Source organism: Equus asinus, chromosome 2, assembly GCF_041296235.1.
Source record: "Equus asinus isolate D_3611 breed Donkey chromosome 2, EquAss-T2T_v2, whole genome shotgun sequence".
Lineage (NCBI taxonomy): Eukaryota > Metazoa > Chordata > Mammalia > Perissodactyla > Equidae > Equus > Equus asinus.
The window spans coordinates 113,839,179-113,861,614 of record NC_091791.1 but is presented as its reverse complement, the minus strand read 5'-3'; the positions used below and the strand labels follow the sequence as shown (position 1 = coordinate 113,861,614).

Genomic DNA, 22,436 nt, shown 5'->3' with positions numbered 1-22,436 from the left:
CCTGCTAGTATTTTCATCTTTGGCTAATTTTCGTATCATGTTGTCTAGCACCTTTTTTCCCTGTAATATAATTATTATGACAACATTTCAGATGGATGGAACTCACATTATCCTATTAAATTTTTCATACAATTAATATTTGCAAATCATGGTCTTTTTTGTGCATTTCTGTTATCTACCAACAGATGGAGGCATTATTCAATAATAGATGTAGATCTAGAGCAGTGCTCGCAAAATGATGAAGCAAGTCACTTACGCAGTTTAAAACTTTCTAGAATCCATTTTAAATAAAATTAGGTAAAAATCAATGAATACATTTTACTTAATATAACCAAAATATTATTTTATTATGTAATCAATATAAATTATTAATGAGGTATTTTACATTCTGTTTTGTGTACTCAGTCATCAAAATCCAGTGTGTATTTCACACTTACAATACATCTCAATTTGGACTGGCCACATTTCAAATGCTCAACAGCCACACGTGGCTAGTGGCAATGAGTTACATTATAAACCAAAATGATCAACTTTTCCAAACATAGTTCTATTATGAGCAAATGTGACCTTTAAGTTCACTGCAAGACAAAAACAAAATTTAGACACACAGAATTAGTCTACAATCAGTGAAATTATAATCAGTCTACAATTATTGAAAGAAACGGTGAGGCTGTGACAAAGAAAAGAAAACACATTTTCCTCAAATTCTTCTTAAATACTTCTACCTTAATGGCTCTCAAATAATATTTAAGCTTTATAAAAAAATAATTGTTGCTATTATGAGAAAAGTCAACTTTATACGAAAACCACCTTTGTCCAGATTCACACTCATGTTTGAGTCTGCCATACTGTGGCTCCTAGCAGTCTCCATGGAAACTTCAGGCATTCTAGGGGACCTCAGGACCCTCTTAAGGGCACTTTTGGTTTTTCCCTGGAGGCTAAGGAGACAGGTTTTGTTTTCTGGATTTTTCACTTGTACCCATCAATTTAATGGTAATGAGCCGTTTATCTAGAGACTTTGGGCGGTTAGAAGCTCCATGCAAGACAGTTGTTAGACAAAGACGTAGTGGAACAGTGTCTCTGAAGAAAGTTTTACAGTTCACGTAAATGGACTCACTGTAAACAGAGCCGCCTTTAAGTCTTACTCACTCAACTGTGTAAACAGGGTAGCAGGATAACATACACTGTCAGATCAACAAGGAGTAAGAGATTGTTTTAAGAAAAAAAATTCAGGTGTAAAATCCCAACTGTTTGAGGCGATTAGTGTGGGAAGGTGGCAGGCAACTTGGTCAGCAGAGGGACCTGGAAGGACACTGCAGGAGGCTCTCCTTCCTGGTTCTGGTGTCTTCCCTCACCAAGCTCCTGCGGCACAGAGCAGTCAAAAGCACTCAGTGTCAGCAGCTTTCCCCAGTGACACTCTAGGATGGTTTTACAGTACATTGTCTCTGACGAGACACCTCCCCATGAATGGTTTTCCCAAGCACCTTAGAGGGCAAATTTCCTGCAAGTTCAGCTGGCGACATACCACAGCAAATTCTCTGCCATTAGGTGAGCCATGGTGTGCCCTTTCCAACAAGGCTGGCTCTCAGCCTTAGGGATGGGATGGGGAGCCTCTCCCTTTGACATTCAACCTCAGCACCAGGGGAGTGGCTGCTCCTTACATCTGATTCTTATATTCCTAAGAGTTCTCTAATTCTTACTAGCTAATCCTCTTACTCCAATCCCACTATATTTTATCTCTTTACATTAAACTTGCCCTGTTCATGGAAACTGTGCTTTGTGTCTCCTGACTGGACACTGTCTGATAAGATACGCCAGACTGCTTATTCTTCATGGAGGTTTCTTTCTTACTTCTAGCTCTCAAACACTTTCCCAATCAAACGGTCATGGCTTATTTTAAAAAAAACCTTTTGGGGCAGGCCCTGTGGCCGAGTGGTTAAGTTTGTGCACTCCGCTTCAGTGGCCTGGGGTTTTGCTGGTTTGGATCCTGGGTGCAGACATGGCGCCGCTTGTCAGGCCACGCTGAGGCGGAGTCCCACGTGCCACAACTAGAAGAACCCACAACTAAAATATACAACTATGTACTGGGGGGATTTGGGGAGAAAAAGCAGAAAAAAAAACCTGGCAACAGTTGTTAGCTCAAGTGCCAATCTTTAAAAAAAAAAACAACCACTTTTTAATATAGGAAATAAACTGAGGCTGAACAATCACCCTGCTAAAAACATCCTTTTATAATGCCAACTTCCTGTTACAGACTACTCATCCTATAAAAACCAATTTATGCTGTCTTTTCGGAAACTCATTTACTACATAAAGGTAGGCAAGACCTACATAGATAAGGATGAAAACAAAAACTAAGTACTAATTAATCCCTTTAAAAGCTATTGGGCCATCTCAGCCACAATTAACATTAAAGATGTGCTTAGAAGCTAACTTAACCATACTCCAAAGTTCTTCCCCACCAACAGAAGAGTTCAACATCAGGCTCTAATTCATGAGAAAGAAAAACTAAAGGTACACTTAAGTCTGACTACTCAGAATATTACAACCATTGTTAATCTTCTAAATTTTATATGGAAATGAATAGATAATTACCCATTGCAGTTCATCCTTGATAGCAATTAGAAAATTAAGGCTCTCTCTCTGCATGGCCCATACAGAATTCTAGGAACGAGAAAGGCAGAGAGATGTAGAGATTCTGAGCTGATACTTGGACACAGAAGTGAGGAGTTACTCATGAAGTAAGCTGAGAAGGCAGGGGGAATAATTACCTGATACCTTTACCATATTTGCAGGTTAATTTCTCACAATTTAAATTTATTCTTTACATGTTGTAGACTATTTTCTAGAAATATCTATGTGTATGTATGCTTTTGAAATAATCTCAGTATCTGTACTGCTTATTTTGACAAATGGGTTTCAAGCTTATTTTGTACAGAGCTTTTCATCTTACATGATCACTTATGATGATGATGATGACTAACCCAGTCCAATCTGAATTAGAAGGAAAGATATGTTGTTCAAAAAGTATAATCTTTATAAAAATGAACAACTTTTAACAAATAAGTGAGGAAAGAGTAAAGAAGATCGTTTTTTTTACTTAAGGGATAGCATCATTACGCCTTCACTGGTGGTATAATGATTATTAGGTACTTAAGATTAATATTTAGAGTAAAACTACCTTTTGATTATGTGGTATGTTTGGCTGATTTTATAAGAAGAGACCAAGGTCACAATACTCTGCCCATTCTTTTATTTTTTTTTCAGAGAAGGATTGGCCCTGAGCTGACATCTGCTGCCAATCTTCCTTCTTTTTTTCTCCCCAAAGCCCCAGTGCATGGTTGTACATCCTAGTTGTAAGTCCTTCTAAGTTCTTCTACGTGAGCTGCTGCCACAGCATGGCTACTGACAGATAAGTGGTGTGGTTCTGTACCAGGGAAATGAACCTGGGCTGCTGAAGCGGTGAGGAGCGCCAAACTTTAATCACTAGGCCATCAGGGCTGGCTCTTTGTTCATTCTTTAATAAGGTTCTTGAAAGGCAACAGAAGATTGCTCTACATTATTTAAATCTGGAAATAAGACTCTTCATACATTTACTGCTTTTAACCATGTTAGCAAGCGGAAGAATCTGTTTTTAAATATATTTTATGTTTGATACCGTACTTGTATGAAAAATAATTCTCAGTTGATGAACTAAATAAAATTTATACTTTTACTTTTTAAATAGATATAAAGTATAATATATAAGCTTGTCTTTTTATCACTAGATCCACAATCTCCTCTCGGGGTAAAATCTATCAGCGATCACTGAGCATACCATGACTACACTTGGGTTTCCACCAGCTAAAGAAATTATCAACTGTGGTCTTCTCCCAGCCTGGCACCTTACAAAGCAAAGCAAAAACTAAAACTCAGATTGGAATTTTAACCTAGTAACCTATAACTCCCAAGGACTGAAAATAACACTTGGCTCTTATTATTTACATAACAAAAATTCAGGATGGGTCATCAATATTCTACTCACTTTGAAATGTTAGACAAAGAATCTTAGCAAAAAAACATTTAGTAATAATTCAAATAATAAGCGCCTTTTTTTTGTAAAAAAAACCTTTCACATTCTCCTTAACCAAACAATTTTTCCAAAACAGAAAAAGATTTCTTATTCTCCTTTGCTCCTGTGATGCAGCCACTCTTGCTGTTCTTCCAACAAGTTGAGTGTGTTTCCATCTCAGGAACCGTACATGCTATGTCTCACTCTGTAACGATGTTCATCTGGCAGGCTCTTTCTTTCTCATTTCAAGATGAGGTGACCTTTCCCTGAGCATGTCATCTCATATCATCCCCTCCTCCTTCACTATCACATCACCTTCATTTTCTTTATAGCACTTAGCAGTAATGGAAATTATTTTTTCATATTTCGAACTTATTTATCTGCTGTATTCACTCAGATATAAGCTCCACGATAGCAGGGATCTTGCCTAGATTGTTCAGGGCATAATTTATAATCATACAGTGAGAACACATAGGTGATATCAATAAATATTTGATAAAGAAAGAATTAGGAGGATAATGTCAAAATTACTGGTAAAAAAAACTTTCAATGTTCACTGTAGAACATTCTCTGTGAGATCACCCACAACCAACTGCATTAGTCTAGTTCTAAGACACAGGAGCCATGGGAGAGAATTCATCAATCGGTTGATTAATTTCATTGAGATACTTAATCAATCATATCATTCCACCTAGCCTCTTCCATCTCTCACAGATGAATGGGAAACCAAAACAAAACAAAGATGAAGGACTTCATACTGTGTCTGAAAAAGGAAAATGCAGTCGTACCTACACCAAGTTAATTACCAACAATATCACATGCAAATCTTGTTTTGAATAAAGCACCTATTGAATTGGAAGTATTTAAACATTTTTTATTTAAGACCAAATACTAAAACCAAAGATCTGAAAACACAATCTGATTCATCAGTCAAAAGATAGTCACTTTTTAATATTTTCAAACAGTAAACGTCCAAGTGCTATATGTGGCTGTCTCAACAATAATTTTTAGCCTATTGGCAAAGTTATACGTATGACTGCTCCAGAGAGAATTAAGCAATATTTGACAGAAACTACATATACTAGGATGAAAGAATATTTATAACTCTCTAATATCAAAGAAAACAATTATGAAAGCTGACGAAAAAAGTAACATGTATAAGTAAAAAGACTAGATCTTTAATTTAAAAGCCAAGATTTTAAAATTAAAGGTATTTAATCTAAAGTAATCTATTTTATCTGAGGTATTTAAGCAGATATATTATATGCCCTACACGCATATGTATTAGGACTTGCTTGGCACTCAGAGAACAAAGTCACAAACTTAAACTCAACCCTGTATAAGGCTGATAACATATGTGGACTGCGTAAGGAAAAGGTTTCGATTCCAAATACATGAGTTTGACTTGGCTCAACATTTGGATTTAGGCTAGAAATTTCTCATCTGTAAAATTCAAATTTATTATCATGTATTTGCTATATCATAAGCTATATCAATACCAACACCACTAACTTCAGAATTAGTAGACGCATTTCTCTCAGGAGAAAAAAACAATGAATAAAGAGAATACTTAAAACTTCTACAAAGTTTCAGTCTTTTGTAAACACTGCTTTCAGGTACTTCAGAAGCAACCATTTTGACAAAATAGATAATGCTAAATACAAATTAGACTTTTTTTCTGTTTTTTAAAATACATCCCCTAAAAATTAAGACAACAGCTCAGTCCTTAGATGAACTTTGTCAGTTTGTGGAATGACTGAGCATTAAGTAATACAAAATGCAAATCTCCACAATCCAATTTTTTTTTTTTTGTAATGTTCTTCTCAGAACTGTGTCCATATAATGTTTGCTCTCTAAGAAAAGAACATCATATCATAGAGAGGAACCTAAGTAGGTCATGACAATAATGGAACACTTTGCAGATCTTTGCTCCCTGAAGATGAAGCCGCACTTAACCTTTTACTGCCCTTTCTCCATACCAGTAGGTCAAAGACTTGTGTCAAAAGGCCAAGAGTTTTAATCCTGGCCCCAATTTCTTGTCAACTCTATAACAATGGACTTTATCGCAACCTCTCAGATTAAGTTTACTTGCCTACAAAACGAGGAAATCTTCTTAAAAATGGTTAAACATGAGCAGATGTGAAAGCATGGTGGAAACTCTAACTCAAGATACTACTACTACTCCTCGCAGCTGACGTTTGTGCCAGTTATTATAACAACACATTTAATTCTCACAACTTTGTTACATGCGACCATGCCTACTTTACAGCAAGTGGGAACACTAAGGCACAGAAAGGTTTCAAGGTCATGCAAGTAACCAATGGCAGGCTGGGAGTCAAACCCAGGAAGTCTGGCACCGAAGCCCAAAGAAATCACGAATTTTATTGCCTCTAACAAAATGAAGATATTATTCTTCTCAGTAGATAACTGTATAAGCTAAAAATATACAAAAATATTCAGAAATCTAGGAAGAAAATTACCAAGCCAGAACTCTACACACTGAACTGAAACTTTTCCCACAGAGAGCAAGTCATTTTTGTAACACTTATTTAAACAATAGAATTTAAATAACATTTGTAAAACAAAGACATTTTTGTAAAAGCAAAATTAAATAAAAATAAAATATGTGGAGGTCCCATGGTGGTTTTTTATACTAGGATTTTACTCTTGTATCTGAATTGTTTCTCACAATGCAGGCACCCTTAAATTAAAACTCCACAGTTATTTAGATTTTAACATTAACTTTAAGGGGGAAATGAAACTTTTAAGCAACTGGTAATACTTTACATCTTGCCTCTAGGCAGGTTATTGAATTTTGAGGAATTAAATTCTCAGCACTAAAATTTGGAAAGAATCTGATGATTTTTGTCTTCTGTAGTTTTAAGTACTATCTTTTCTTTAGTATAAGCTACATGTTCTAACTGCAAGTTCCTAAATCTGGTAGCACATAGAAAAGAACAGGGCCCAGGATTCTATATTTTTAAAATTTCTCTTCTAACTGGTGTTTCCCATGAGAACACTTGAGGTTCCCCAAAAAGTAAAACATCCCAATATAATAAGAAAATAGGTCACCTTTTTAAAAAACCACTTCAACTTTTAAGTTAAAGGTACAGATGGCAAGTGTTTAGCAAATCTAAACGAAAAAAAAGTGGATATCAGAAAAAACTTCCTAAGATTTAGAATTTGCCAAATGGCCAAAATTTTGAGGAATATTTCCTTTTCTTAAAAGCAGACGATCAGGGCCTGGCCTGGTGGCACAGCGGTTAAGTACGCACGTTCCACTTCAGTGGCCCAGGGTTTGCCGGATTGGATCCAGGGTGCAGACACAGCACCGCTTGGCAAGCCATGCTGTGGTAGGCGTCCCACATATAAAGTAGAGGAAGATGGGCATGGATGTTAGCTCAGGGCCAGTCTTCCTCAGCAAAAAGAAGAGGATTGGCAGTAGATGTTAGCTCAGGGCTAATCTTCCTCAAAAAAAAAAAAAGAGGAAAATCATATCCAAATTGCTTGATACCAGCATGGTTTCTAGGTGAGAGAAATGTGTTAAAATTATAGCTACTCCCCATGAATCATCCAGGGTGTTAGTTATATCACTATGGATAAGTTGTGGCAACAATCTTTTTTCAGATAACCTATGCTGTGTCAGGAAGACTTTTAGAATTAATATATTAACCTGCAGCAGTTAAAAAGATGATCAGTTATGAGATAAACCAGTTTTGCATGTGACATATTATAATATTTCTTTTTTAAAAAATCACTACAACCTTAAAATAAAAATCAGGGTTAATATAATTTATAAATCTAAAATGTGAAATTTAGAGAAAATCAGCTTCACAAATATCTAAAAACAGCGGTGTACAATAACTGTTTCACTACCGTTTTTGACAATCTTTAAGAAAAGCTTTCTCCCAGCTGGGTACTCCTTCATTCTGTGTTTACTTCTCCCTTGCCTCTTCATCTTCCTCAGGGAATGTACTCCGTGTGGTCCAGTTATTGGCCTTCTCACCATATTGTTTCTCCTAGCAATTTTAGTGACTTCTATGGCTTGAACTAACACCTCTATGCAGATAAGTCCCAAATCACCATCCCTCATCCTAAACTGTTCAGCTCTGGACCCGAATTTTCAAGTGCCTCCAGAAGCTCTCCATATGGATTGTTGTTAAGCCATAGGTCAGCTGGTGGCCTGCAGAGCCCTGCGCATGTCCAGATACATTATGTAAATGATACACATACGTTTACATGTGCATTTTTCTCAAGATAAGGGTCATAATTTTCTTCAGATTCTCAAATGTATATGTGACCTCAAAAACAATGTAAACTCAGGGAAGTCACATACTACTGGCACACTAGAAACTTTGGCATAAACACCAGACAGTGTATCTTTAAAAGGGAAAACAAAGTCCAGGTTAACCTGTCTAGTAAAGGCTTCTACTACAGTTAATTTTCCCAAGCAGATTTCTTAAGCTTGCAAGCATCTTCTAATGCTGTGGGTCCGCCAACTGTTTTTGTAAATACAGTGTTACTGGAAAATAGCCATGCCTGTTCATTTACATATTATTTAAGGTTATTTTTGTGCTACAAAGACAGAGTTGAGTAGAGATAAGAGACTGTATGGCTTGTATGCCTAAAATATTTACTATTTGGCCCTTAAGAAAAAGTTTGACTCACCTCTGTTTTTCTAGAAAAGAAATACTTAAATTGATAAATAAAAACAGACCTAATCTTGAATAATCAAAAGAAAATCTATCTTTTAGTTTTATTTGTAAGCAATACCAGGAATGTGTATCAAGCCCACATAGCTATTTTGTTTTAAACAAAACAGTTTTCTCTATTGTTTCTCAGCAATAGGATTACCTGCCATTGCTGGGCTGTTGTGGAGAGTGTCTGGAATGATCAGAAGGCTCTGACCGTTGGTCAGGAGATCGTGACCGGCTGTGGCGAGGAGGCCTGTCGTGTGATCGACCGGAATGATCTGATGCCAGTGACTGAATTTCTGAAATGTCTGTTAAATAAAAGGCTGCTATTTATTTTCCCATGAAATGATTATTGTAAAATATAAGGTACTCCAATGATAATGGATATAAGCTACTAAATGTAATTTTATATAAAATGGTTGATTTAAGCATTAACTTCATAAGCCACTGATAAATAGTGGTGAGGTGTCTACAGAAAAAAAATATATAGCGACAACATGGATGGACCTTGAAAGCATTATGCTAGTGAAATAAGTCAGACAAAGACAGACAAATACTGTACAATCTCACTCATATATGGAATCTAAAACAAACAAACAAAACACTAAACTCAGAAAAAGAGATCAGATTTGTGGTTACCAGAGGTAGGGAGGGGCACTGGAGGAAGGTGATCAAAAGGTACAAACTTTCAGTTATAACATAAAGTAGTACTAGGGATGTAACATACAACATGATGACTATTAACAATGCTATATGATATAGAGGAAAGTTGTTAAAGAGAGTAGATCCTAAGAATTCTCGCCACAAGCAGCAATTTCCTTGCTTTCTATTGTATCTATACAGAGATAATGGATATTAACTAAACAAATTGTGGTAACCATTTCACAAGATATGTAAATCAAACCATCATGCTGTACACCTTAAAATTATACAGCGATGTATGTCAATTATTTCTAAATAAAACTGGGAGAAAAATTAAAATCCTCCCCAAATCTATATGTCTAAGTCTTAGAGGTTGTAGAAAACTACTTCACTCAAACATGCCAAATCTTCCTAGTACTTTAAGAAATAAGTCAGAGGGAATCTCCAAACCGAACCATACTCACCATCTCTCTCAGAGGCGTTAGCAGAGTGGATACTGTCAGCAAGATCAGGGACGTTCAATAGGGTAGCCCGTTCATCTCTCTGAACTACCATTTTTAACTTGCCTTTAGACCTTTCTATCAATGTCTTTGCATCTGTCAATGACATATTTTCTGTCACAGTACCATTTATCTGCAATAGAAAAGAAATTCTAAGTGAAAGTAAATGACAAAAATACAAATGTTCACTTAGAGAACATCTCCTTGGCTTGCCATAAGCAGCAAAATATTCCCTTTACACTTTCTTATAGTATCAAAGTATTCCTTCCTTAAGTAATAAAATCTTTACTACACTGTTGCTCTGTCAAAACACCCAAAGCTCCTCCCCAAAAGCCTGTCACTTTCTATTACTTATAAACAAACTAAAAAAACAAACATTTCAATAATATCTAGAGCAGTTATCAAAACACTGTGTAAGAATACACATATCTGTCTATAAAGTAGCTTCTGCTAGCGAATGACATACATTTGTAGTGACGTTTTCTCAGGATGACTCTATGCCTAAAGAAAAACATCAGTGTTGACATGTAATAATGGACAGTGGCAAACGATCCAGTCCCCCAAACATTGATTTTTAATTCTTTTTGGCAAAACTGCTTCAAACATGAGAAGAAGCTATATGGTCACACTATAACTTGTTTTCTAATTCAGATTGTTAAAATGTAAGAATATGACTATACCTTCAATACAACATCGCCTTCTTGAATATTGCCGTCTCTTGCTGCCAAACTATCTTGTGAAATTTCCTTTACAAATATATGGCTGGCCAATCGAAGACCATATTCTGAAAAAAATATATTTAAACGTCTTTAGTGTAAAATCCTAAGCCACTTAAATAGAGTTGAAAAGTCTAAGATTAATCATCACTGCATGAAGATTTTAAGTATAATCAATAACAAGAAATTATTCTTGATCACCCTGCAAAGACATTTCCACTAATCATCAAAAAGTTTCACTGTCAATGTGAAAGCAAAGGGAAAGAAGTGTGTGGTTCAAAGAGAAGACCGACACAATGTATTTTCATTTCACTGAAGAAGAGAAAGCCTTAAAGAGAAGCCTATTTCTTTCTTCTACGTTGTATTGATACACTGGCTTCTCAGAAAGTCTGATGAATACAATTCTAAAAAGTAAATTGCTTGAGTTCTGGAAAGGCTGACGATTTTACTGATGACTTGTGTTACCAAGCATATACTCTTTCTGTTTTCCCCAGTTCCTAGAGTAAAAATATTTCTGATCTTACACATCTCTGACATTAGAGAAACATACTAAGAGCAACAGCACATACTACCCCGTATTAGTGCAGCAAACAAGGGCTTATAATGAGCCGGGCGGATGTGGGCAGGAGTTAAAAATACCTGTCTTCTCCTTTTAACAACCAAGGAAGTACCTGTGAGTGAGGCAACATTAACTGTATCTGTGGGTGAGGGAGTGGTGAGAGTTTAGGAAGTTACCAGGAGAGTCCAGAAAACTGTCCAGGGGCTTGCAAAACTGTAGAATTTGTTTTTTTAAAAACTAGTTCAATGACTACAAGAAAATGTCAATAGGAAAATGATTGCTGCTAGTTCTGTCAGAAGAGAGAAAAGGACTCTTGAGTTTTACTACATTAAAAAGAAAAGCAAAAAAAAGAGCCCACCAAGATGGGAAACAAAACTGTTTTTAATATGGCATAATTTAGCAGACCTGATACCCAAGCTTCTAAAAGTTACACCAGAGTTACAATTTAACTTAAGGCAAATATACAAAGAGTGCTCAGAAGGGGGACCAGAATCAGGGTAAAAAAAGAAAATGACTTCCTAGGGGATCTAGACAGTCAACTGTACGTGCTTTAGAAATGGTCACTGCATCACAGAGAAACACAGTACTGATTCAAAGACTGGCCTTACTCAAGATTAAAAAGTTAAAAATAACCAGTACAGAGATGACTCCAAAATATTCCTTATATATTAATTTATTCCAAATACGTCCTTGGGTAAATACTACGTGCCAGGCACTATGGATAAAAACCAGCAAATGAGAACGATAGTCCCTGTACTCTGGCAACTTACATAGTCAGCAGGGGAAAAGATGTTACCATGGGAATTACAAGTGTGACGAAGAGTTCAGATGGGGCAATATAGGGTCTTGTGTCTAGTAAGAGGTCAAAGAAGGCCTCCCTGAGGAAGAAATATTGAAGCTGCAAGGTCATCTAAGAAATACTAAGGTGGAAATACTAAAACTAAAAGTGAGGGTGTATGAGTGTGTGTGGTGAGGGAGGAATAGAAGCAGAATGGTTAAAAACAAATGCCCCAAAAGGAATGAAGGCAAGACTTGGCAGGTTTGCTGAAGTTTAACTGTAGAGTAGCTGGGACTGAGAAGTAACCAAAAGAGGGGCAAAAAAATAAGACAGAAGCATCCCAGAGGATCCTTTAACTCTGTGAACCAGTCTGCAGAATCGACAGAAAGGATCTAGAGACTAGTTTATCAGACTCAAGGAGTGCACTAAAAGATGACAGTGCTCACTACACACACACAAAAAAGAAGCTAACTGTGAGGTGATGGATGTGTTAATTAACTTGATGGTGATCATTTCATAATGTATACGTATATAAAATCATCATGTTGTACACCTTGAATACACACAATTTTATATATTTATATACAATGTCAATTATACCGCAATAAAGCTGGAAGAAAAAGAAAGAAATGATGGGAGCTTGGACAAGGGTGATGGTGGGAGAGAAAGGCAGAAGTGGGATGGTTAAGAGTGGTACTTAAGAAGTTAGAATGTATTAACTGGGCATAGGAAAATGAAGAAAAAAAGAAATGTCAAGGATAACTACCATGTTATCTGTGACTGGCTTGTGAAACTGGGTAGAAAGGAATATATTCAATGGGATACTTCACAAGAAACACGAAGAAAAATTTTAAGAGGGACATGTGAGTTTCATTTGCAGGACCTATATGGAACACTAAGTGAATATGCCTAATAGTCAGTTGGAACACAACAGTATACAGACTTGGGCTGGAGAAATAAGTTTTGCCATCATCAGCAGCTAACTGAGGCAATGAGAGTAAATGAGATTGCCCGAGGAGGTTATGTTAAACGGAAAAAAAGATTCTAGAACAGAAATCTACAGATCATTGAAGGGTAGGATGAGGAGAACGAGTTTGCCAAAGATACAGAAAAGCAAGGAGGACCCCAAAAGGACAGAGTATTACACAATCCAAGAGAAGACATTATTTCAAATAGGGAGTGATTAACTAAGCAAAATGGTACTGAAAAGGCAAGTAAGATAAAGACTGAAAATTTCTACTGGATTTAGTGTGAACAGTGTTGGGAGCAGGGTGGAACAGATCTGAGATGAGAGAGAGGTGAAGGGTGAGTGGTAAAAAGAAGCAGAAACAACAAGTGTAGACAGTTTGACTGAGAAGCCTACTATAGAGTGGGGTGGGAAGCAATAACTAGGTAAAGCAGATCAAAGTGAGCCTTCAGAATATTCTTACTATAAGAATCTTTTTATCAAAATGATCCGTCATAAATGATTTCCTGCATTTGAGAGACCATAGTCACAGCAGGAAGAAGCCACAATCAGATTCATTTTTATCAAATTTGAATGAGAGGAGGCAGCTGGGCTTCAGTTTCAAAAATTTTAAAGAAGTCCTACATTATAGAGAAATGCCCTTTCTCTATATAACCTAAGAGGTTCCTTCCCCTCAATCTCTCCATTTAAAATAACAGTCTGCCCAAAAAACCCTAAGATTTCTCCCCGTGGTTATGCTACTACTGATCATAATAAGAAATCCAAAATCCAACTACCAGATGATTTATCTGAAATACTATCTGCTACAACAAAATAAAGCAAGAAGAGAAAGAGATGATCTCTGAAGCCTGCCACAACAGGATTTGACCTATAGCAATAGGTCACAAGAAGGAAGATAACAAAAGACAACAAAAGCAAAGATACAAAGAGACAGCAATCCTACTTCTCATCAAAAAGAAGTCTTAAAATTTTCATGTGAAACTGATGAATGAGTTGGTAGAGAATACCTTCATTCTTCCGGGATTTCACCAATGTGACTTTGGTGGGTTTGGCAGGTTGACTGGAGGCCACAGATCGCCTATCAGATCGTGGAGACAAACTCCTCTCTCTACTTGCACTTCTATCCCTCACCCAACTCTTCTCACTCCTTCTATTAATCAGACCACCACGGCCACTTCTTGGATCATGTACTTCCTCATCATAACTATCTTCTTCATTTTCAGATACTGGTTCAGGATCAGGACGACTTACTGGTATCTGAACTTTCTTTTTCCTTCGGATAGTCTACAAATAAAAAAGATTACAAAATAAGCTGATTAATTTTCATATATGTACTTTCAGTTCCTAAGAGAAAGGAAAATTACATTCTTCTGGTCCCATATTAATTAATTATGAACCAGAGAGATATAATATACAATTATAACAAATTACCAAGGAATACACTGCCACAATGGTTGTGTTTTCTGCTCTCCTGATAAACAGATCTAGTTAAGAATCAAATGTGGAAAAGTGTGCCTAATAAAGTCCTCATTAATTAATTCAGAAAGATATTCTAAGTGTAATAATCACAAGCTTAAAGGAAAACTAGTAATTGTTGGTGGTTTGAATAAAGGATGGGGCACTGTACTCTAACACCATCAAATATACTACAGTTGCCTAGGTGCCCATCAAGGGACAAATGGATAAAGATGTGGTATTTATACACAATGGACTACTACTCAGCCATAAGAAATGACGAAATCCAGCCATTTGTGACAACATGGATGGACCTTGAGGGTATTATGCTGAGTGAAATAAGTCAGAGGGAGAAAGTCAAATACCATATGATCTCACTCATAAGTAGAAGATAAAAATGACAAAAAAAAAAACACACATAGCATTGGAGATTGGACTGGTGGTTACCATTGGGGAAGGGGGGAAGGGGGAGGGCAAAAGGGGTGATTAGGGTCACACGTGAGGAGATGCACTATGATTAGTGTTTGGGTGGTGAACATGATGTAATGTATCCAGAATTTCAAATATGATGTACATCCGAAAAAAATAAAAATTAAAAAAAATATATATGTACTATAGTTGCTACCAAACCATAGCAAACTTGCAAGCTCAACTTGATTCCTTAAAAATTTCAGAATCCAACAAGGCCCACAACTGTCCTCCTGAACCTCTAAGAGAGAAATTTATTGACCTCCACACTAACAATCAACTTAGTGTGCTGGAACTAATAACTCCATTACGCTTCACCAAAACAAACTGCTTTCAGCTTCTGAATCTCTCCAATTTGTAATTTCTGATCTAGGCGTAAATTCCCTCTTCTGGCTTTCATTCCTCAATGACTCTGGTAACTGGTTAAATTTTCCCTGTCCACTTATTTCCTTCACATTCTGTAAGTTCAAGATCTATACGCATTACCTTCTAATTGAGAGGCCTCTTAATCCCTGGACTGCACTTCATCTCTCACACTGGTATACACTTGATCTCATCACAGATCTCCAAGGATCTTCTTGGGTAACACTTCTTGTCTTCTACTTTTGACATCTTGATCTCCTGAAACTTTTCCATGTCCATCCTACTTCCGATTCCTCCATTCCTTCCTATTCTCTCAGTCCATCAATTCCTTCCTGGTTTCACTTGCCTTTCCTCCAAGTTTGCATGAGACGTCATGGTGTGATATTTAAATAACTTTATCTTGACCCCTCAGTCATCTGCCATGATAAACTCCAGCACTGTGTTACCCTCAACTTCAGAAGGCTGCATTTCCACACTTTGCTATTAGGTCCTCTATAAATTCATTTTACTTTACAGAATTCTTCTGTCTGTTCTGCAATCCTTTCATGTACCTCTTGTTGGAATTTGATACCTCCATGGTATCAAATACCTCCATGGCATTTGATAACACAGGTATTCCAAATCTATTCTCCAAGATCCCAATCACTTGGCCTGATTTAAATGGATCAGTGCCACATCACAGCCCCTCTACTTCTAATTTTTTTCAGTACCTCATTTATTTGGTCTTCCTTCTGGTCTCAGAGACCAAGGTGAACCTCTTCCTGTATGAACAAAACCCTTCCATATAAGCTCAAATTCTTATCCTTATCCACCTCCAAGACCTTTCCTTCATCAATTACCATCCCTCAAGGTACTTAAAACTTTAATCTCTTCCTATTTACCTCAAATCTATCCTTGCCTACTAATCTGCAATTAATCGTCTATTCCTGTTTTGCTACTCATTTCCAAGTTACCATCTTATCTCTTCCCTTTGTGGCTAACGTTTTTCAAAGGGGTGCTCTACACTTAAGACTACTGCTGCTTACTACTACCAAGAATGATCAGAGAAGGCTCTTCTGAGAAAACAACACTGAAGCAAAATGATCAGAAGCAGCAAGAGGCCAGCATGTGACAAGGATGCTCAGCTCTGTTATGAACTGAAAGAGGCTGTCTGCCTTTCTACTCTCAGTATCCTACAGTGGAGGCCCTTATCAAGTAACATTTACTGTAAACCGTTCCTAACTGACTCCCTGCATTTTAGTCTCACTTCTATTTCAAACCTCCAACATGTTGTATTAGAAGCAATACTTTGTATTAGTACTTTAATCTTCAATTCCTTCCAAGTAATGTATAAACAAAAACAAAGTATGTAACCAGCTGAGCATGCAAAGCTTTCCCTATTGTTCTTCCAAGAGAGTGACAACTCTGGAAAGCTACTATACCTGAATTACTCTCAATCTCAGATGATGTACATTATGGTTATGACTGTGGGTACCCATCTATCCTATTAAGATTCACATTCCTTGAGGAGAGGTCCTTGTAATGCATTTAACTGTACATATAATCAAATATTTGCACCCAGTTAAGTGCTTAACCTACAGAAAAATATCCAATCCTGTTATGATTCTCCATTTATATTATGAGTTAACTGTTATAAACCCACTGAAGAAGTTTGGCAGGTTTGGCAATTATACGTGATTTTAACACTGAAAATTCTGAAACAAATTTTGGGGAAAAACGCCTACTTCGGTGTAGCAAAATTCGAGATTCAGATGTGAAATAAAACAATGAACTCATGCAAGCAGCAGAATAAAATACAGGATATATGCTTTTATAATTCTGATAAGGTAAGGGCTTTTGTAAGCATGACGCCAAAGGAAGAACCAATCAAGTCAAAGTCTGACAGACAGGACAACATAAAAATTAAAGCATTTCTATGTTGAAACAAAATGATAGAAAAACAAACCAAAAAATCACTATAAACAACTTCCATACACTCAAAAAAGCAAATGAGCAAACAATATATGTAGTACATATGACAAAAGGCTAGTAATCTTAACACACACAATACTCTAATATGACAGTGATCACCATATAAACGCAAAGGACATGAACAAAGAAGAAACATAAACGGGCAGTATATATGCTGAGATGATCAAACTCACTTGTAATTTAAAATATTTCATTTGAAATAAAAGTCTATCAGTTTGCCAAAGATTAAGAAAGCATTTATGAAATTGGACTTTCAATACCCTACTGGTTTTCCGAAGGGCAAACTGTCAATCCATATAGCAAGCCATTCATGCCCTCTGACTAAAAAGCCATACTTTAGAAGTTATTCTTAAATAGTAACTGAACAAGTAGGGAGAAACATGATGATCTTCAACACAATATTTTTCTTTAATACTCATGGAAAGTGGACACTGAAGTGCCCATCAATGAAGGGGCTGGGTAAGTGTGTGTACGTATGGCGTAATGCTATGCAGTCACGTGGATATATACTGAAGTGTTGGCAGGTTATCTCTAGGAATGTGTTTTAGCCCAATTATCTGCTTCATAATGCTTTTTTAGTATGTTCAGAATTTTAGTAAAATTATCTACCTTATCTTTACCTATTTTTAAACAAAATTAAGCATATTTATGGTAGTTCTATTATCAAAGGAGTTGTAGTATTTTAATTTAATGGAAAAGAAATCATTAAGCCTAACACCCAAAGTGCTTTTAGCTTATGAAAAGACAATTATATAAACAAACAACCACCATAATGTAGGAGCACAGCAAAGAAAGATTAGTAGATCGGGGATGGGAAAGAGGAGCTGGCTATTCAGAACTGCAAAAAACAACACCGTCCCCGCACACATACATATAATGACGTTGAGGTTCTGGTTACGTCTGTGGGCAAGTTAAGAAAGACACCTTAGAATGAAAGGCCACATTCTAAGACACCGGCGTTTTATTCTAGAAGTCGTATGGCAATGAAAAACTTAACATAAATTAATGACATGAGCGAATCTCCTCAAATGTAGAAATGAACAACTGCTCTCTGCTGATTAAAACACTCTTCCACCCAATCCCCCTATAGTCTTTCTCCATAGAGCAAAAAATACTTTCTCAAGCTTCCCGAGTTCTGCTTTTCCAACTGATGTGGCTAAGCACAGTCAGAGGAAAATCCATCCTTTGAGTTGCCCCAAATCCTCCTCCTTACATGTGCTATTTCAAATACATTACAGGTTCTGGACTTAGTTCTTATATAACTATTTCTATGGGGAAAGGCCGGAGTGTAGAAATACAACTTTCTTGGATGCATTATCAATGTGGGGTATGTGTACCGTATATTTTGCATGGAAAACCAAAACAAAATAGCTCAACATTTCAGAGAAATGGAGGGCTTAAAAAGTTAGAGGTATGGGTGAAGTTCACAACCTCAAACATAGAAAAAAAACCAATTTACCTAAGGTGCTCACCTTGAAATGTGCACGGACCCATCTGAAAAACACTTTGAATAATAATGACAACGCATAGGATCAGCAGCTAAGGCAAGAAAGCTAAAGCTTATTCAATTTATTAAAACCAACACTTATCAAAATTAGCAATTTGCTTCTGTAAACACTACAATCTCATGTTATAAAAACTGCTTAAAAATAACATTACACCTGTAAAAATATGATTACAATGAAGCTGTGAAAACACATACACAATAGAAGCTGCCTGTCATTTGGAATGCAGTAACTAAATACTGGGTCTACTACAATATGAGAATTCTAACTCTCATCTCACCCTCAATGACAATGGTGTGGAGAAAAGCCATTTGGCATGGCAGCCTACAGGGTGGGAGGGCCTACCAATTGTGGGGTACACAGTCTGAGGGAATATCTCTTTTAGCTCTCACCACAGCTCCCAGAGGTCGAAACACAATGCAGACCTCCCCTCACTCCAGCCCTCTCCTCTGTTGGGTCCACTGTGATTCTGAGTGTCTGCTGGAAAGCAGAAAGGTTCTCAGTGGACAAACCATCTAGCTGCCCAGCCTCTTCCTCCTGCTCTGTACACCTGAGCTGTGGCCTCAAGCAGTGACTTAATCGGTCCCTTCAGAGGCTAGATGGAGCAGAAACAGGGGAGGAGCAAAGTGGGCAAAGTAGCTAATGTGCTCCTAAACATGGATATTAAATAGGACTTTTACATTAAAATCAATCTGTGCCACATTTGCCTAGTTTTAACTGTGATTGGAGGTCAGTTATTGAGAGTTAATGGAACCTCTTTCCTTTACTTAAAAAAAAAGTAGACTTTTCAGAGAAATACGAAAAAGAAGAAAGATTCTAGCTATCTATTAAAACAGTAACATTAAATGCACCCTGAACAACTCTACAAAGAAAATCTTACCACTTTCTCTCTCCTCAAACTATATCACAGTAACAAGGAAAGTGGCTGATAATCTGTGTGTTCAAGGAATAATGTAAAACTTGTCCATTAAACAAATCCTGTAACAGAAAAAAGGGCTACACATTTCAAACAGACTACATGCCAAGATTCAGTCAAACTTAAGTACTTAAAAGAAAAGGAAACATTAAGCCATAAAGAGGCAGCTGTTCAACCTCTCCCCTCCTTTCTTTTTCAATAGAAAAAATCCTGATATCTGCTTTGAGAAAATACGCACTCCACTGACAAAACACACCACCAATATTAGAAGAAATGCTCTTGTAAACAACTAACTTTAGAACTACTGTTCCAGTTTTCATTTTCTTAAGGGGGAAGGATGAATTCAAACACCAGAAACGCATCAACAATAAAGTTGGTACCTTTACTAAATTAAAGGTAAAAGATACTTACAATTTTTGCATTCTTCCCACTTTTCCTTAGTTGCTGAACAGCAAAAGCATGTTCAACATTATCCATCGAAACTCCATTAACCATGGCAACTCGGTCATTTTCCCTAAGGAAAAAAAGGTCCCCAAAATAACACATTAGAGAAAAACATACAGATAAGTTTGTGAACATACTTTCAAGATGAACATGTCTAAAAAATATTCTCATTATGGGCTAATTAATCTATTTGTCTTCAGATCAATGATAAAATAATGTCAAACTATTTATTTTCAGATCTTCCATAAGTATGTTTAGCAAGTAACTAACCACAGGTCACTAATTTTTTTTAACCATGAACACAATGTGTCCCCAAAGGACTAAACAGGTACCACAACACACAAGATGATTTTTGGAGATAAAATTACAGGGCATGAAATGATACTATACCATATAGCTGGAAAAAGTTATGCTCTTTTTAAAAAACAAAAAGTCTTTCTCCCTCCAATTTTCTTTCAGTCCTTCTGACTATACTCTCACTTTTTTGCTAATGTATTTTCTGCCCCTCCTTGCTACTCTTACCAAACAAAAAGGGCAAGACTCAGGGTTGAGAGATTCCTGATGGCTATGTTCTACCCCAAACTGAGTAACAAGTTTTCTTTTCACTATCTTTATTTTTACAGTGACCTTCTATTTAAGGCGAGTGATAGAGATAAGTATAAAGAAGTCCCTAGTACAGGATGCCAGTGACAGAGGGTAGCAACAGTGCTTGTAACACAGGTGCCTACGAGAAGAAACACACTTACTGTAGCTGTCCTTCAGCGGGTCCTCCTTTCAGCACATCTGAAATTACTATTGAAGTTTCTCCACTCTGAAAATGAGGATTATCTCTTCCACCAGATATTGCGATTCCAAATCCAAATCCAGGAGCCTAAAGTTACAATTATAGTAAAATGTTGCTATTGAGAAAAACAATTGTTCATTATGTTATAACCATAATCTAAAAAAGTTAAAATATAAAAAATGACAATCTTATCACCTCTGTGATCCAAATACTCACTCGCTTGCACGGTTACATGTTAGAATGATCTATGCTGGTATGGGAATGCATGCTCTAATAAATTAGATGCTAGGCATAACAGAATATTAAAAACTGCCAATTACATGAACATTCTATAAGAACCAGAATATATTTAGAAATTCTGAACACTGAAATCCTGAGTTTATTTTTGATTATCAGAAGGGTTCCTGAGGGGACTGGCAGTGCCCCAGTGTCATCATCACAAACACTGGCAACTAATTTTTAGAATGACAGACTAATTAGCATATATACTGGGTGCCATTTTACATGAAAAAATATCAATAGCTGTGAAAATTAAATGTTATTTCAACTTCCTTCAGTTATGCTAAAAATCTCTTTAGAAGTAGTACACTATAATGTCTTATGCACATTGCAAACATTTTAAAAAATATTTTTAATTAAAGGAAAATATAATAAACTATATACATCTAAATGAGCTGAAAATCTTTACCACAATGACTAAGGACAGCCAAGTACAGAACAAATTCAAAATATTTCCAAGTTTTAAAAAAATTACCTATCTCAAAGAAACTCACACCATTCCCTAGAAAGGAAATCAAGTAAAATATTCAGAGTTGTCTAAAGAACCATCAAATATTCTCCTAGGGCTCCAGAATCACTAAATCAGAGGAGTGTGTTTTCCTATAACATTATACTACACTCCACACATTGCTCTACAATCCAAACCACTTGAGGATAAAAGCTGTCCAGTCCACAACAGAGGGGATCATGTCCGCCACAGACTGAGTATACGTCATGACCTTACCTCTCACCTCAAAGCCTACTGAAGTGGCAAAAAAAAAATAAGAAAGAAAAACTCTTCCTAAAAAAAGAATAAACACCAGCAATTCCACTCCTTGGTATATACCTAAGAAAAATGAAAACATTTGTCCATATGAAGACTTATACCTAAATGTTCACAGCATCATCATTTATAATAGCCCTAAAAGTGGAAACAATCCAAATGTCCATCAACTGCTAAGTGGATAAATAAAATGTGGTGTATCCATACAATGGAATGTTATTTGCAATAAAAAGAAATTAAATACTGATATATGCTACAAAATGGATGAACTTTGAAAACATTATGCTAAGCGAAAGAAGCCAGTCATAAAAGACTATATAACAGTACAACTCCATTTATATGAAATCTAAAGACAAATCTATAGAAACAAAAAGTAGAGTAGTGGTTGTCTAGAGTCAGAGGTGGGAAGGGATGGAGAGATTGGGGAGGGAGGGCTTACAAGTACAGTATTTCACTGTATTTCTGTGTCTCTGGTGATGGTCATACAACTATGAATATACCACCATTAAATTGTACACTTTAAAGGGTGAATTGTATGATATGTTAATTATATTGCAAAAAACCTAAGGCAAAAAAAGGGT

General features: G+C 36.5%; 1 protein-coding gene across 16 annotated transcripts in view; it reads right to left on the bottom strand.

Annotated features, from left to right (window-relative positions):
* Positions 1–22,436, bottom strand: part of TJP1 (tight junction protein 1) — a 237,286-nt gene that overhangs the window by 40,199 nt on the left and 174,651 nt on the right. For all 16 annotated transcript variants that reach the window (XM_070496572.1, XM_070496576.1, XM_070496579.1 and 13 more), the window contains 6 exons: positions 20,776–20,900; positions 19,997–20,099; positions 13,915–14,191; positions 10,568–10,671; positions 9,852–10,020; positions 8,906–9,053 (listed from right to left, as the gene is read on the bottom strand). In XM_070496572.1, the coding sequence (XP_070352673.1) occupies positions 8,906–9,053; positions 9,852–10,020; positions 10,568–10,671; positions 13,915–14,191; positions 19,997–20,099; positions 20,776–20,900 (926 nt within the window). The remainder of the gene's footprint in view (positions 1–8,905; positions 9,054–9,851; positions 10,021–10,567; positions 10,672–13,914; positions 14,192–19,996; positions 20,100–20,775; positions 20,901–22,436) is intronic.